Source organism: Elgaria multicarinata, chromosome 1, assembly GCF_023053635.1.
Source record: "Elgaria multicarinata webbii isolate HBS135686 ecotype San Diego chromosome 1, rElgMul1.1.pri, whole genome shotgun sequence".
NCBI classification, from domain to species: Eukaryota; Metazoa; Chordata; class Lepidosauria; order Squamata; family Anguidae; genus Elgaria; species Elgaria multicarinata.
In genome coordinates this window covers 148,235,647-148,253,047 of record NC_086171.1, presented here as the reverse complement: position 1 = coordinate 148,253,047, position 17,401 = coordinate 148,235,647, and the positions used below count along the sequence as shown (strand labels likewise).

General features: G+C 39.1%; 1 protein-coding gene across 5 annotated transcripts in view; it reads right to left on the bottom strand.

Annotated features, from left to right (window-relative positions):
- Window positions 1-17,401, bottom strand: part of EPS15 (epidermal growth factor receptor pathway substrate 15) — a 61,260-nt gene that overhangs the window by 34,313 nt on the left and 9,546 nt on the right. For all 5 annotated transcript variants that reach the window (XM_063139039.1, XM_063139015.1, XM_063139006.1 and 2 more), the window contains exons 2-10: window positions 13,582-13,623; window positions 10,172-10,261; window positions 9,327-9,374; window positions 7,447-7,542; window positions 6,268-6,330; window positions 4,121-4,246; window positions 2,412-2,471; window positions 508-708; window positions 275-420 (exon numbers count right to left, since the gene is read on the bottom strand). In XM_063139039.1, the coding sequence (XP_062995109.1) occupies window positions 275-420; window positions 508-708; window positions 2,412-2,471; window positions 4,121-4,246; window positions 6,268-6,330; window positions 7,447-7,542; window positions 9,327-9,374; window positions 10,172-10,261; window positions 13,582-13,623 (872 nt within the window). The remainder of the gene's footprint in view (window positions 1-274; window positions 421-507; window positions 709-2,411; window positions 2,472-4,120; window positions 4,247-6,267; window positions 6,331-7,446; window positions 7,543-9,326; window positions 9,375-10,171; window positions 10,262-13,581; window positions 13,624-17,401) is intronic.

Below are 17,401 nucleotides of genomic sequence, written 5' to 3'. Positions count from 1 at the left end.
GACAATATATATTGGGATGCCTCTGCCCCAGTTAGATTCAGCCAACTGAATCTATGGTGCACTGTGTGATGCCTCTGTCATGCCAGACTGGAAAGAACCTTCACAGTAAGTGACCAATGTTCCATAGTGAAGGCATCATATTGTTCTGCTACGTATTATAAAAAGTGAGCCCACACAGCAACTCTACTTTGAAGGAGTGTTCTGTATTTACCCTTCATCAGAAAACAGAACATTTTGATTCCCTACAAGAAATGCCATAAAAGAAACTTCTTACCAGATATGTGCAAGTAAGGCAGAAGGCAGACCTGTCTTTAAGAATAATTCTCTAGCCTCCACACCAGAGACAAAGCCATCCATGTCTTTGTCAGTTTTCAGAAAGATTTCATGGTATTTTTTCACATCTGCAGGCGATACAACCCACTACGAAGAAAAGCAATATATAAGTCATGCTTCCATTAAATTTCATGAATTATAGTAGAACAAAGTGCTGCCCATTCTCAAGTATACCTGTGTTGATGGTACTTTGGGTGGCAAGAGGCCTATAGGTGGTATGGACTGATGAGACTCTTTAGTGGATGATGAAGGTGGTGCCAACTGTACTGCACCTGGAATACCGACACCTTTTCTTTTAGAAGGTGGTACCAGTGCTGGTGGCAAGGACATTGGCACAGGTTCCTTCTCAAGAGCACAGTATACCAAGAACATGGCCTGAATAAAAGTTTTAAAAATGCACAAAAGGTGGATAGAACATTAGTTTATTATTAAGCAAGTCCAGTTATACAATCAAGTGTAGCAAACTAGAAGGCTTTGGAACCTCACACATTCAAGTTCTACTTCCATCGGTCTGGGTTGCTAGTTACATTCAGAGCTATTAGAAGTCTGAGGCTAGGTAATTTCATAAAATACTGCAAATTAAAAATATTTTCTGCTATAGCAGTAAATAGGCACTCTTTAATTGTTAAAATTTAATAGCAATATTTTTTACACTTTTCAGTTTTACTTAACTTGAGGAAACCTGTGAGAATACCTACCTTCAATGACAAGATCATTTATTGTTTAATGTTATTATTTGCCTCAACTTGCAGAGGCAAAGAAAGGATGCAGGATGAGTTTTAAATACGTAAAAATATTTTTCACTTTGGAAAAGGAACTGGACAGACTTCTGCCATGAAGTTTCAGAGAACTCTTCTGAAATAAACTGAAAGTCATATTTTCTTTTAACAAAAATGTTTAGAAACTGGGCCATACACCATTCTTTTGGTATTGTATTAATGTGAAAGTCTTACTAGAGAGGTTTGCCTGGCACTTACGTTGTACTCTTTTTGGTGCCAGGTGAAGGCCTTATTTTCACAGGCATTTTGGTCTTTCAGTTTCTATTTTAAACCTGTTACTGCATTTTAAGTCTCTGCACTATTGCTAGGTTTTATATGATTAATACTTTATTTAATATTGTAGATTTAAACTTTTATATTGTATTTTATCGTGTTGTATTTTATGTTTTAATTGTTGTGAACTGCCTAGAAAGCTTTAGCTGTTGGGCAGTATAGAAATGTAATAAACAAAAAATAAAATATTTTAGCAAACTGGATAGAAAACTAAAACTACAATTTCAGAACTCATTATTTTTTAAAGTTAAATTGTCAAAAACACAGAATTTCTCCCTCTCCAAAAAAAGTTAATGTAGACCAAAATATCAAATCTAACTGGAAAAAAGAGTCAGGAAAAAATTATCACAATCAACATTTCCACAAATGATCTAAAAACAAAGTTCCCTCTAACAAGACATACAGAAAAGCTTTCCCCAAAGAGCTGTAATGACATGGAGATACTGATAATTAAGGCACTTCATAAAATTTGTAAAGTATTTCCCTTCCATGAGTTCCACCATACCAAACAACTTTAAACAATTTTAAAATGCAATTAAATTGTTTCGCAAGTAATTTGACAACAAGGAGAAGTGCATTTTTTACCCTTCTCTCAATAGTCCTTTAGGGGCAGATGATGCAAGATCAGCTGAACACTCTGTAAATATAGTACAGTTTAAACAGCAATTTAGGGGTTCACTAGGATGAACGACCAAGAAGGAAAATATCAGGAATACGTTGAGGCATATGTACCTCTGGACTGCATCTTAGGTATGACAGTAAAGGGATGGGCACTTTTTTGTATCATTATTTTCAAAAGTTTGTGATAATACTTACACTCATGGAATTAGCTGCAATTTACAGAAAAGCTGGGATGAATTTGTTTTTGAAAAATTTAGGAACCATCTTGGAGGAAAAATGCAATATCCATGGGCCAATGAGAGGAACGGTTCTATTCTAACTGATATGTTCTATTAACCCTTCTTTAACTTTTGTAAACACACAAGTTTACAAGTTCCTTAACTTAGAAAGAATCACTATACTTACAACTGCAAATTCATCGCGATCCAACATTCCATCATGGTCAATGTCGCTCAGTTCCCATACCTAACACACACAAAACACACATATTCAAGACAACAGAATAGTCTGCCTTTTCCTTCATACTGTCAACAGAACTAGCCATCTTAACAAATCTGATTTTGTTAAAGACCAACCATGCATGTCACTTCCCCATTCAGGTCTTGCCCTTGACTAAACTTCATCAGTTATCAACTAATTTTTAAGGAAAAATCACAATTTTAAAATATTTTAACCTTTGTTTTTACTATTACTGCTATTAATACTTAATGGCATTTAATGATACCTCAAACTTACCAGAGCAACCCTTCCAACCATATTATCTAAGAGCCAAAGTGCATGTTATATGAGTTTCCCAAAAACATTTCCATGGGATTGCTGGTTTATTTGTTTAAATAAAAAGTACCCAATTTATTTATTTATTTATTTACAATATTTATATACTGCTCCCCATTCAGAATTTTGGAGCAGAGGACAAAATAAAATAGAATAAAAACAGAATAAAAATGCTTCAAAAGTACATTTTAAAAGAAACAAAGTGCAAAATAAACTGCAGCTGGTCGTTAAGGGAAGGCTTCCTGGAACAACAACGTTTTCAGGAGGTGCCGGAAGGAATACAAAGTTGACACCTGCTTGACCACCAGAGGCAGGGAGGCTGGAATCAGAAGACGGACTGCAGTTGGGAAGTGCTTAACCCTTTCCTGCCCCAAAATTACCCCTTTAAACTACTTTTCTTCCTGAATTCCTGAAAGGGATTTTCAGAGAAAAAAGTGGCAGACAGTAAAAATTTAAGCATCTTTTCCCTACCTGTCCTTCCTCTGATCCCGTTCGCAGCTTCAATCAGCTGCTTTTCATTAAAAAAAAAAAAGGTCTGAGGGGAAATGTATATGCAACTCTGTGTAACATGCAGAACACTAATCAAACAGCAGATTTTGATTGGGAAGAGGAGCATTTCTTCTAGAGATTTCAGTTGCTTAGATGATGTATAAAAATTATGCATGAGAGTGAGATCCTCAGGAAATTAGAGTACACTGCACCAATTAGGAAGCATTAATTTATAGAATCCCAGGGTCAAGGGTGCAGCTAAAGTTGACCTTGGGACCAAAATCCAGGGCCCCCAAACCCAGGCAGATGCCAAATGACCACCAAGAGAGCAGCAAGTGATGGGGACAATGGCAAATAGGTCAAGCATCTGGGCTGGCATGAGCAGGCCATGGCCTACAAGGGCTGATGCTATTGCCCACACCATCCTCTTTCTTTTTTTAAAAAATGCTAGAGTTATGTGATGGATGGCTAGGCATGTACATGGATACAGATTCTCCTTTTGCTATTATTTAGCATAAAAAAAGAGCAAGCGAATTCCACTTCATTCCTTTAAGTATAAAATGTGAAACTGCACATGCTCAGAGTATGCTTTTGTTTACCATAGCTGGCATAGTTTTTGTTCTGCTCTAACATATCGGGAATAGAGAACTAGTTGTAAAGCTTGGAATACTGAGGGGAAAGGCAGGAGAAGAGCAATGTTAGTTGTATGCTTCACAGCTGAAGTAATACATGTGATCATCTAAAGAGGGACTCCCGTTAGACCATTAAATCCTGGGTCAAAAATTAACTAGCTGCACCATGGCCCAAGGTAAATAGGTATTTTGTAGTAGTGAACAGCCTGCCATTCTTACCCTTCCCAAGACATCAACTGGTAGTTTGGAGTTGAGCAGAACAGGTTTTACTTTATCCCCTGTCAACAATCCATTCACTGGGTTCAGGCTGTCAAAGATAGCATCATACTTGACCTTGTCTTCTAGCTGGTTGTAGAAAGATTAAAAGGCTGCACTTAATGAATAAGATCAGCACAGACAAAAATGACCTATTATTATTACCAAAAAAAGGACAATGAATGAGTCATTGCTGCAAGATACATGTGATAGTCAGTGTGACAAGAGGCTTAGCAGGTGAAAAGACCACAAGAGAGAGAAAACTGGACACTGGAGAAGGATTTCTGTGGAACAGTTCTTATAGATTTGGGGGGAGACATTGGTGTGAACATCTGTATACAAAATAGATGCGTAAGCAATGAATATAGAAAGTGTGCCTTTCTTATCTCCACTTTACTTCTTAAAATATGCATATATGGAGGTCAATTCCTGTTAGCTGTAATTAAAGGTGAAATGGGACTAAAAGCACAAACGCTTTATATCAGATACATTGAATATCTAATGTATAGGTATTTCTAAGCTGAGAGTGCTAGTATTACTGCTGGAAAGAACCTTGGAAGCTTCCCATCAAAAGAACATTTTCCTGCCACAATTAGGGATGGCGTGAGAGTCCATCCAGGGGTTGAAGCCTAGCGAGCTCCCCTTAGCTTGCCCCCCACCCCAAGCTGGAGTTCGCAGACCACATCACACCTGCATGACCCAGCTTGCCCCTCCCAAGCCTGCCTCTGACTTTGGCGCACTATAGTGATCGTGATCGTTGTCCCCCCACTGCTGCGTTCATGGCAGCCGCCATGAATGTAGCAGGGGGGAAATACGCAATTTCTCCAGCCTTGGGGAAATTGTGCGCGTCCCCCACAAGCCAATGGGATCCTTAAAAGCAACCACCATTACCATGGAGAGGGGAAATTCACTCTTTCTGAAAACTCCAGAAAACACACTCCCCCCCCCCCCCCGCACTGATGGGGGCCTTCAAGGCCCTCACCGGTGCAGGGGGGAGAGAAGCATGCTTTCCAGAGCCTCCAGAAAGTGCGCATTTCCCCTGCTGCGTTCATGGTGGCCACCATTAAAGTAGCTGGGGGAAAGGGCCAAAGCCATGGTGGGCAGCTGCCAAACGCTCGCAAGCCACACAAGCACTTGGCAGGGGCTCACGTGGCCTGGTTCGTGGGGGGCAGGCCACGTGAGCCAGGGGTGTGAGCGAGCTCTCGCAGGGCAGACCCTGCTGGGTCCATAAAACCCTAGCATAATCTCAACAGCTCTCAAAAGCACAGGGATTCTTTCTTTCACTCCATTCAGCTGCAAACTAACTATATACAGAAGGGAAAAGGCAGAGTTCTCTGAGACAACAAGGAACCTTCAGAAGGATAGGGTTAGTCACTCCAGGAGAGCAAAGGTTGCAGATATGGACATACTGGGAAATGACAGCAATGAAGAGACATGGACAACAAGGTCAAGGAATTTGTACAATATCTTTGAGCAGACAAGAAGCCAGTGTAGGGATTTAAGGAGGGGCATCACATGGCCAGAGTGACAAATGAGGCGAATTATTTTGGCAGAGCAATGGTTAAAGGCAAAGTAGCCGTTGGAAGGCCAGAGAATAAAAGATTGTAGTAAATGCGGAAAAGAAGCCAAACAGGAAAAGGTTTCCCAAAGAGAAAGCACCATTTTTGTGATATTAAGCAGTAACTGGTGCCAGTTATGATTTACAGACATCCTCCAAATGGTTTTCACACACATTCAGGAGAAGACAGAGGGGGGAAAGAAATGACACACATATCTACCACTCCACAGACCTCTCCAGCAGTTAACCAGAAGTGAGAAAGGCACACCCATGCGCTCTTCAAGATGTTGACCAGCTATCCAAGATAAGAGAAGCGGGAATGTCCTTACACCCATCAAAAGTCATAAAACCAAGCCAAGCCAGTATAGAGAGGGAGGAAATTTTATTTATCAGGGAAGTATTTGTCAAACGAAGCAGCAGGTTTTGCACTAAAAATGGGCAAAGCAAGGAAAAAGAACTCAGTGGGGCATCATCCCTTAAGAAACAGTTATTAAGCAGAAGTTGTGATCCACCAAAAGAAGTAGTCACTTAGCCAATGTTTCAATTCACTTACCTTAACAGCCCATGGGAGATCAGTTGGTGCTCCTCCAGATAATAAGGGACTAGTGGAATCAGTCTAGTGGAAAGGAGAATTTAAGAAAAACTCTTCAATATTATTTTTAGTTTTTCTTATTTAGATTGGTAATTGTCTTAACAATTCTGGTCATATTCAAACGTGAATAGTATCTTATATTTCTCTTAAGTAATCAATGCCAAGCGATGACAGGTCTCTATAGATCCTAACCTTATTCAGGCATTTGCGACGTGTGAAAGCTCTTCACATGAGGAAGCGGGCCCAAGCACACTAGCTCCATTTCTGCTTTCACGCTTCTACACATGTAGGGTGGAGATTAGGACTCTGTAAGATTTGACATTAGCTTCGGAAGTCCGAGGCTTCGGTGGCCATTTCACAGAGTAGCTGCCACATCCTGCACAGCCCTTGCATCCAGGGGAGAAAATCCTGCAACCTCCAGCATGCCAAGGCAGAACGGACAGATCTACCAGGGTTTGGGAGCAATGGGTGCTCGTGGCCTCGCTGCTGATCCCAGTGGATACCCACATGAGACCCTGCATGGCTTTTCAGGGACCAGCATCAACAAGGAGCAGAGGGAAGCTGGCAGCTCTCAGGGGATGTGGGTGGCTACAGGGCGCTCACGGACCCTGCGGTGAGCCATGCAGGATCTCGCATGGCCGGGTAGGCGATGCACTGGGATCAATAGCAGCAAGGCCACAAGCACCTGTTGCTCCCTGACCCCGGTAGCTCCATCCCTCCCTGCCAAGGCATGCTGGGCGTTGTAGGATTTTCTTCCCTGGATCCAAGGGCTGTGCAGGACATGGCAGCTACTCTGTGAAATGGCCTCGGACTTCCAAGGTTGAATCTTGCACATCCTCTTCTAACTATGGAGATACTCCACAAGATTTAGAACCCTGATTTTCCTATCACCATCAACATCATCATCCCCACAACATCCGTGAAATTTTAACTGTTAACATCCAGATTTATGTATATTTATAACATTAAAAAGGAATAGAATTTACCAGACTACAACTAATAACCTTCACCCCATCTCTGAGAAATTAAGAAAAACTTGCATGGATCAGTTTTAAAATGATTTATTAGCATACACTACATAACTTGAGCTGCTTTTTGATATACTTAAATAAGTTAACTTGATTTTAGAAAGTGTCTTACAAATCTAGGTGGAGGAACAGGCAAGTTAAGACTGCTCAGCGAAACATCCAATCCATTCTGTGCACAGGCTACAAGCCGTAAAGCCACAAAAAATTCCTAAAGAGAAGGAAGAAGTGAATATGCAACCATTTTTATCTCAGAAAATGTATTTTTAGTCAAAGCACCATTGATATGAACAATTGATATCTGCTGCATTTTAAAGTAATATTTTCAAAAGTGTTTAGTTACCACATAACAACTTGACATGCTTCACTAAACAGTTTTAATGTGCATCACTGTTCTGCAAAGGGGGAGGGGGTATACAAAGAGCTAATGAAACTAAAAGGACATTATGTCTGGTTATACTTTTTTTTGGCATTCTAATCTTTAGAAATATTGCACTTTCCCCAAAAGGTTAAATTGTGCAGGGTTTTTTTGTTTTGTTTTAAAACTTTTATTTAATGTGTGATTCAACATTCTGTGGCTTGTAGCTTCTCCCTCTTCCATCTTAAAGATATTGTATAATATACAACATCAGGCTGCTTAATCTACGCCTTAAGTATTCTTTGCTGTACAAGCTACTATTCAAAGCCTTGGGCCAAAGGCCCATGAGGAGAGTCTGAACCCCACGTTCACTTCCCGAAAGCAGCTCACCAAGCTACCTGTTAGCTGCCCCCAAGAAGCAGGTAAATTTTATTAGCAGACTCTAATGCAGTGCAAAAAATTGCAATTGGGCAATGGGGAGACAAGAAAGACGAGCTCTAGTGTACTCGCGGAATATCTTGGATGTGCCTAAGCAGCACACTCTGGATCCTACACAGAGCGTTTGCATTGCTAATTAATATTCTGCCCCCATGTATAAGAATAAACAGAACAAAACAAGGGGCGGTGTCAACTTAACCATGATTAAATCACAGGTACATTACAAGATCTAGAGCGGTCCACAGAATTGCATATTCTAATCTCTCAGCCCCAATCCTCACACAAATTATTCCAATTGTCCTCTACTGGCCTCTGCTATAGTTAATACTCCAGAAGCTGATTAAGGTAGTCTTAAATGATGCAACTCTGGTTTGCATTAACTCTAGTTAAGGCTGCCAGGAATTGGGAGGAGGTAGCAGGCAGTCTTGATAGTCTAGCAATGGTTAAGAGAGGATTACAACCACATGAGTCCTAACAGAGTCACTGTGTTTTTCTTCAGTTAGCAGTTCAGTGTATTTGCCAAGTTGTTGCACTAAGGAAGAATTTCAGCTCAAGAAAATATTTTCTATCAACCAGAATGTTAAGTTCATTTCATCAACGAACCAGATGCATCTGTCAGACAGTTATGGAGACTGGGGAGAGAGCTCGCCATAATCAGAAGAGATTAAGGAATGAGTTCTTGCAATGCAACTTATCAAAGCCATGAAGCTGCCAAGTATCTCATTTGGCAGTGGACTGTAGAAACAAACAGCTTAATACTAATGAGGAATAGTATGTGACGCGGCAGAAATGCACCTTCCTGCCCAGGCTTTGCTCATCTTCCTTCCTGAAGGAAGGAGATTCTTCACATGTTCCTTGATCTCTCATTCTATAAACAACACCATGAGCACTGTCTTACTACTCTGCAAAAGAGAAAGACAGACAAACACACATGTTTGCAGGCCTAATAAACATAGGCATCCCTATTCTCCTGCTCAGCAATTTCAGGCAGCACTGAAGGAAGAACAGGAGACAAGTGAAGCCAAAGGAGCATGTATGTGAGGCCTTTACTGGCTCTAGCTCCATTTTGCTAATAACCTAAACGCAGAGGATCAAATAAGCCTATTTTGACTTGCTATAAACTACTGGGGAAATGTTTTGGGTTTTTTACTCTTGTTATTCCTTGACCATATTAATGTAAAGAAGAAAGCACATTTTACCTGTTTATTTAAGATACCTTTGCCATCTGTATCAGAAAGGTCCCAAACCTAAAAACAGATGGAAGAGACATGTAAAGTAGTGCCAGAAATATCTTCTTCCCACCTTAACAGGCAATATAAAAATAAATAATCCCACATATTTAGCCACAATATGAAACATTAGCAAAAATGTTTATTCTTTTTGTTCAAAGCAATAGCTTGAATTCCAGTTCAACGTAAGCCTTTAGTTTTGACTGTTGAAGAAATAGCTTTATTACAGTTATTGTGGCTCAACAATCTGCACCTAGTATACAAATATTATAACATTCCCATAAACAATATAGATATAATCACCTTTCACTTATATATTCCAGACAAAGGGCTCCAGTACTGTTCTCTCATTTGAGGACTACTTCACATATTACAGTGAATTGAACTTTTTCATATCTAACCAGTGCACTGATTGAAATGCCATGTGTTTAAAAACACACTGCATGCACACAGCTGCAATTGAGCCTCCTGATTAGTTCCTAGAGATACTAAATGTACTGGCCAACATCCATCAGAAAACCAAGTATCCTTAAGCCTAGTTATTTCAATTGGCTTAAGACTGCTCAACTCTGGGTTGGATTGTGGCTACTGAATGCTTTGAAAACCACCCAATACTGGTTTTATTCAGTACTAAAATGAAAATTCTTAATTGTCAAGGAAGGTTACTATAATTCCTGCAGAGACTGCAAGAGTTAAAGGATTGTAAAGAAACTGCAATGTATGAAAGCTCTGCAACTGATGGAATTTTATTCTTGTCAAACACAAGATGATTACTCCCCCACCACACACACACCAAATTTGACACAAAGCAATACCTTCCCAAGTATCAAGTCTGTCAGTCCTGATTTCTTCAGAAAGAGAGCTGCATCAGAAGCCAACACCCTTCCAGAATTACCAGGATCAACCTATCAAAAAAGACAAACTATTGATGCTTTGTTCCAAAGCAAACCTTCAAAACGTGTAAACCTTCAAAAATGTAAATATATAATTACAACTTACACTACTTTCATATTATCAAATATTTAAATAGTCATGTGGTATAGGCAACAGCACCATACATTTACTACTTATAACAGTGGGCTTGTTCTTATGCAACTACAAAAAAGAACAATGGTCAGCGCTAAATAATTCCCAATATTGTGAACAGAGGAACTCTTAAGCAGATTAATGCTCATGAGGACAAGTTAAGTTTGAATGTCCAAGCGGCAAACTGTATCTGCTCACTTCCTTGCTGTTACCATAAGGGTGCACACATCATTCTCCATATTGGAAAACACAGTACAGCACTTGGGGGTCCCCCCACCTTCCTACTTTAAACCTAGAAGTGAGAAGGCAACAATGATGGAGAATAGGGGATTGCAGTCATCGCAGGAAGAGGGTTTTCCTGGAGAAAGAAAGTTAATGTAGCAACATGGTACTCATGAGGCTTCTCACTTGCTCCTATTGTTAAGGTCAAAAAGACTGAGAATGGCAGGCCACTAGCAGCTGGGACTGCAGCATTACATTTTACTGGCTAAGAAGAAAAGCAGATACACCATCAGTTGAATTTTTGTTTGTTAGACTGACTTACCCAACCTTTCGGGGTTTGTAAAAGGGAAGAGACATAGCTCCGTGGTAGAGCACAAGATTTGTATGCCGAAGATCCCAGGATCAATTCCTGGCATCCCCAGGTAGGGCTGGAAACATTCCTGCCTCAAAAACCAAGGGTAGCAGCTGCTCCACAGCATCAACAATATTGAACCTGATGGACTAATAGTCTGACTCAGTATAAGACAGCTTCCGATGTTTCAGCTACATCATGTTAGAGTGCTGCCCTGATCTCTCCCAGTTTGTGACATGTTACTCTGGCCCATCGAGGTATGCCTGGGTCTTGCCTTACGGGCCTCCAGCAGCAAAGCTTTAAGATGGTATTGGCCAGGGGTTAATTGATTGTGGATGTTAAAAGGATGGTAAGTTTGTATTTTTATCATTAGCTGCAGGCAGCTATTTTCTATTATATTGAATATAATTGCTGTGCTCTGCATTGCTTGCTGTTTAACACTTTAAAAGGTAACTGTACCATAGGCCGAAAAAAAGAGCTAAAAGAAGCTTTACATTAATGAAGGATTTAGGTAGACAACAACATATAGCCTATAAAATATACTTTAAGCTCCTTTATCTCAACTCATGGGACCACTGTGCAAATCTGAGGGACAATCTAATAACTGCTGTATAATGTAAATGCATTCTTGTTCTGAAGCATCAAGTCAAACTTCTCTTTTCTCAAAGGAAAGAATAACCATGTGGTATTTAACGCATTTACTTATTACATTTATATGTCACTTTTTTGCCAAAGCACGCAAAGAAGTTTGCAATTTTTGAAAAATAGCTTACAATCTAATGGCAAAGGACGAATTATGGCACATTGACAATCCACACTTCAAAGCCCAACCTAGCTTAACGTTACGTGAGAACCTGCCCATAGAGTAATAATAATAGAGTGCCACGTCTCTTAAGGTCTTGAGAAAACTGAAAATGTGGGTCTAAATGCCACTCATAAAGAACAAAGCATTATTTTAATATGCTTCAAAAATATAAGTAGCTAGAAACATTGGCCATTTTATCACCATAATCAAGAAGCAGTGAGAAAAAAGGGCCTGACCAAGGCAGCACTGGAGTGCTCCACCAGGCACTGCCTCAATAGGGGATTCTTTGCTGTGCATGGGCTTGGAAAGCCTGCATGCAGTGAAGCTAGGACCTCAGCCAAAGCACTGGTTGTGCTTCAGTTGCAGACCAGACGATAGCAGGGAGTGTGGCCATGCCCCCTGCCATTGCCCAGTCCAGAGAGGGTTGGATATGTCATTTGGCCCATTACTGAAAAAAAGTTCCCCAATCTTGGTTTAGCACTTTAGCAGCTGACTTTTAAGAGAGACACAGGGTTCTAGCCTATGTAGAAACTACATCCCTTAATGTTAGTTATGTCAGGAGATATAAGGTGTGCATTCCAAGGGGCATTTTAAATACCAGAGTCTTTACATACAGGCAGTAACCCTGAAACCAATTGCTGGCAATCAGTCTCACTGAAGCAAGTAAATGGTTTCAGGAATTCCATCACTAACAGTGAACTATTGCGGATGGTTCCCAAAAGGTACCCTCAACTACATAGACTAGATAGTCATTTTGAGCAAGACCTTAATTTTAAAAGATCTTTCACTTTACCACAGCTACCCTTAAACAGAATGCAAAATATAAAAGTCTGTTTTTTTCCAGAAAAAAAAATAGCATTCAGTTATCCAGACTTTGTTAGAGGGAAGCCATCCAATTATTATATTATTGTTCTATGGTAGATGACCATTTGAAATAAACTACTACATTTCTCTAACTTCTGCATCAATGCAATTAATATCTGATAACCAAAAGGTACTCAACTATGTCAGAAGTCAAACAACTCTGTATTCAAAAGCAGAATGGGAATCTATAATCTTCAGGAATGCAGCGGAGTTCCACTTAGTTTCATAGCCACATGAAATGGCACTTCCATTCTACTAAAGCAGCAATGGCTAAGACTGCCAAAAATAAAGAGTGACCTAGATTCAGTGTTAGCCCTGTGGCGATACAGGCCATAAACATTTCTGTGTACTGTGTTGAAAATAACTCAGAACAGACCTCTGCCCTCTGTTATGATACTGGTAGACATAACAGTACCCAAAACAACAAGCCTTTCCTTTCTAATATTTACATATATCTAATAATTTTGTTAAATTTTAAGGACTGTCTAAACTGGTAGGCATAAAACAACAGCAGTACAGCTAAATTATGCTTTCAAATAAATGTTCTAAGCTATTGATAGTGTTTTACTGAAGTCATTCAACAAGCTTATTTCAACAAGGATTCATTATAAAGAAACAGTAATAGAATAAATCCATTATTGTCTGGTGTGAAAAGTGGATGGTATAGAGCAATTGCCTTTGCAATTGCCATCTGTGTCCAATAGTTACTGGTTTGTATTGGTATAAGTAATTATTTGTATTAAAATGAATGCCATAAACCAGACCCCATTGTATTGTAGAACTGGTGAAATGATATCCCAAAGATTAAACTTGACAGCTTCACTATTAATTTTATTCTATAGCCTAAAGACAAGAAGATATTTTATTCTCCTATTTAATATGACTATCCATAACAATCAAAGGAGGAACAATAGTTTTAGTCAAATGTAAAAGCACAGAAAACAAACCATACTTACCTGACGATAGTACTTCTCATACACTGGATTTGCACTTGACAACTACAAATAATATAAACATAAAAAAGAGAGTTAGAACTGTAAAATATATTTTAAACATTGCTCAACTTTAAAGAGTATAATAAAACTGTTGTTTTATTTAGCTTTTTCTGCTAATGTCAAAGATTAAAAGTTTAAAAGAGGGATTAGATATGCATTCAGAAACTGAAAACATGCATAATCGTGACAAGAGATTGCATTCAAAGAAAACCACTAAAGCTACAGTGAAGGCTTGTGAAAAGACTCATAAATGTATTGTAGCATGACTTCTGATACAGATTCTTGCCCATAAACATTCATGTTACAGTACATTTGTGAATCTTTAACATACCATCAGAGTGTTTTTGCTAGAACAGATGTTTGCTGGAATTTACATTGAAGGTAAATTTGTTCAAAGATGTCATAATAATCAGATGCTTTAGAATACAGTCCTTAGATTAATCATTGGTCTGGCATGGAATTAGAGTAAAATAGACATGTCATTCATTAAGACAGACAGACAGACAGACACACACACACACACACACACACACACACACACACACTAGTATTTGACCGAGTTTGTGTGTGTGGGTTTCTACTTCATTTCAATAAATGTTAGATAGGAAAATGTCTTGGTCAGCATATTCGGTTTTAGTCAATGAGATTTCATGATGCAAAGTATTTCTATTACTCTTGCAGAAGGTTGCTTGCCATAAATCCTGCAAGTGTCCAGTTTATAGGATTTCATAGTGGGGAAACAAGTGCATACAACTCCAGGTCATACCAACATCTGGCAAATGACAAAGCACTTTACACACTACGTTTGAGACAAGATCATCTAACGGGCAAGGACAAGCAACACTGTACTAAAACAATTTCAGCTTTTACTAAACAGTGACATGAATTGCTGCTCTACACATATACTCAGAATTAAGTTCTACAGTGTGGCTTACTTTGAAGTAAGAGTAAGGTAAGGAATGTTATAAGCCATCTTGGGTGTGTGATGATGCAAAAGATGGCCTATAAATTGAAATAGTAATTGTATACAAGGTTACTAAAAGTTAAAACTGTGTGCTTTTAGAGTGCACACACATATACAAAAGAAACAAATTGCTGCTCTATAGCAAAGTAATAAGTATATTGACCAAAATATTATTTATTTATTTATTACATTTTTATACTGCCCAATAGCCGAAGCTCTTTGGGCGGTTCACAAAAATTAAAACCATGAAAAGCATAATATCTACTTCCCTGCAGGATTCATCATAGAGCAGGTGCTTTAAACTATCTGGATTTGCCTTAAATTCTTTTGCCTTATAGGCACATTCCCATTTAACTGTCAGTTTGAACCTATGGCAGCCTGTACTCAAACACATTGGGACCCCTATTAGACTCACAGCAGGGCAGCACTGTTGTAGAGATTTGTGAGAAGTGGTATCTCCATAGCCATCTATATACGTAAGTCATTGTGGCTTGCAGAACAGCAACACCAAGACGGGCCTCTAAAGCGCTCACATAAATGTCAACCAGCCCTTGGCAACTTTTATTGTTGGCTTGTAACACACTACAACATGAACAAAGACTAATTTGTTAGCAGATGTATTAAAATTCTATCAGTACAACTGCTTTTACATCATACATCTTTGTAATAGGATAGTAATTACCCCCTCCCCTAGCATCACCTGTAAAATTGCACGGAATGTTATCTTGGGAGTCTGAATATACAATGTAATCATTAGAAAGCCCAATTTATAAGAACCTGGAGCTAACGTCCACTCAAATGTATCAAATGTTGCCAAGATTTATACACCAGCAATGATGCATACTAGGGAGGGGAAACAATTTTGCAGAACTACTGCTGCAGTTCTGAGCCATTGCTGCTCCGGCTCTTCCCCAATAGAGCAATTAATAATCTCACATCTTGAGTCAACTACAGCAATATCATAATTTTGTTAGCGAAACATTACTAAGCCAAATCTAATGTTACTCTTGAATAGGAAACATATGGTGGTTCACATCCTGTACCTACGCCACTTTTGAATTCCAAAGCAGCCCTCTATTCAGCAAATATGAAGGGGGGAATAGTTGAACTATCATTTCCAGTTGAGGAAAGCTTGGAAGGCAATGTAACATTTGCTTTTACTGGCAAAAGACCCATTTTATGAAAAGAGTCAAATTGGACAAGAAACAATCAGTACATTCCTCCTATGTTCTCCTGTTGTGATGCAGACAGCACAGCTGGAAACCTCAAGTGTCAGGTCTACAATATAAACTTGCTGAAAGTTATAGGCAATTAAATATTCTGTATCTCTAATAAAATGTTTGAAGTCATAACTTACAAATGCATGAGTTTGATTACCCCCCCAAATACTCAGTACATGACTGCATCCTAATAAAGATAGTTTTCCATTTTAAGCCTCCATCAGCCATTTGAGAGATTCCTGAACATTGATGACCACTGTACCACTCACCTAAGTACTGTACTTCAGGATCTGTTTCATCCTGTGACTGCTCAGACCTTCTGAATTTATTGCAAGTGAATGTGTACCAGGATACCACACACACGTATTCATACTAGTCCACACCAATGCCCCCTTCACACATTATGCATTCTCATCTGCCATTCAGATGAGCTTTTCCATATAAAATTGTCACCATTCCACCATCTTCTTTCAATATATTTACATATACCTCAGTACAAGCACAGGGAAATGGCCAAACCCACCCACTTCCAAGCCTCTCAAGTACTTAGCAATTGTTGGTTTGTCTTCAGTAGGAATCCTGCCAAGCCTATTGGCAGAACACAGGCTACAAAAATTATCTTACCAATCTTTGAAGCACAGAGCAGTTTAGACACTTGTTTTGTCCAATCAAAGTTTTTAAAATGCATCAGGAAGGATTTCCACTAAACATAATGCACCTCATTGCAAAAATTCTATGATAGTCAACTTGCACAAGTTTTCCATTCAAATGTCACCTCATTAATCCTCTAACTCCTCTTTTAGTAATGAAATCACTTTTTGGAAAATACTTAAATGCCTGATATACATACAAAAGGAAAAGTAGGGCAATACCATCCTTCACTGAGTCTTCTGTTACTTCTCCACCCACCCACCCCAACAAATCAACAAGGCTCCTTGAAGTTTCCGTCTAGGTACATGCCAATCTGACTAATGCTATTCATCAAAGATGCTTAAATATTTTATTTTTCTTAATATTTCTAAGAATGCTACTATTCATCTCTCTTTTGGGTTCACATGATCACCGCAAGTCATCGCAGCTTATTTAAGCCGCAACGAGTTGCAATGTTCACAAGTGCAATCCTGAATATTCAAGTCGAGGCCTGTTGTGTCATACAAACTGACGGACTGTGGGTTATGTGAGGGTTAAACAATGCATGGCCTATTTCAGGCTTATACAAGGATTGCTTAAGCCTCATATAACCCATGGTCCCTGGGTTCGGATGACAAGGACATGCCATGGCTTGAATATTCAGGATGGCACCTGTAGGTTAAGCCATGGTGGGTCGTTTGAGTGTGCAAACCGGACCTTTGTGAATAAGTGAATATGTAGCTTTTTACACTATGAAGAATTTAATAAAAAAGAGCCAAGATCATGCATAAGAACAAAAAAACCAAGGGATACAACACTGAGCAATGTTCACTATACGGCTTTAGCATCTCTTTGAGTATTAATAGAAGATTTAGAATGCTAGAATTTATTATCAAGTAACAAACCTTTATTTACAGTTAGCAGGCCATTAATACAACATATTAAATATACATATATTAATTTTATA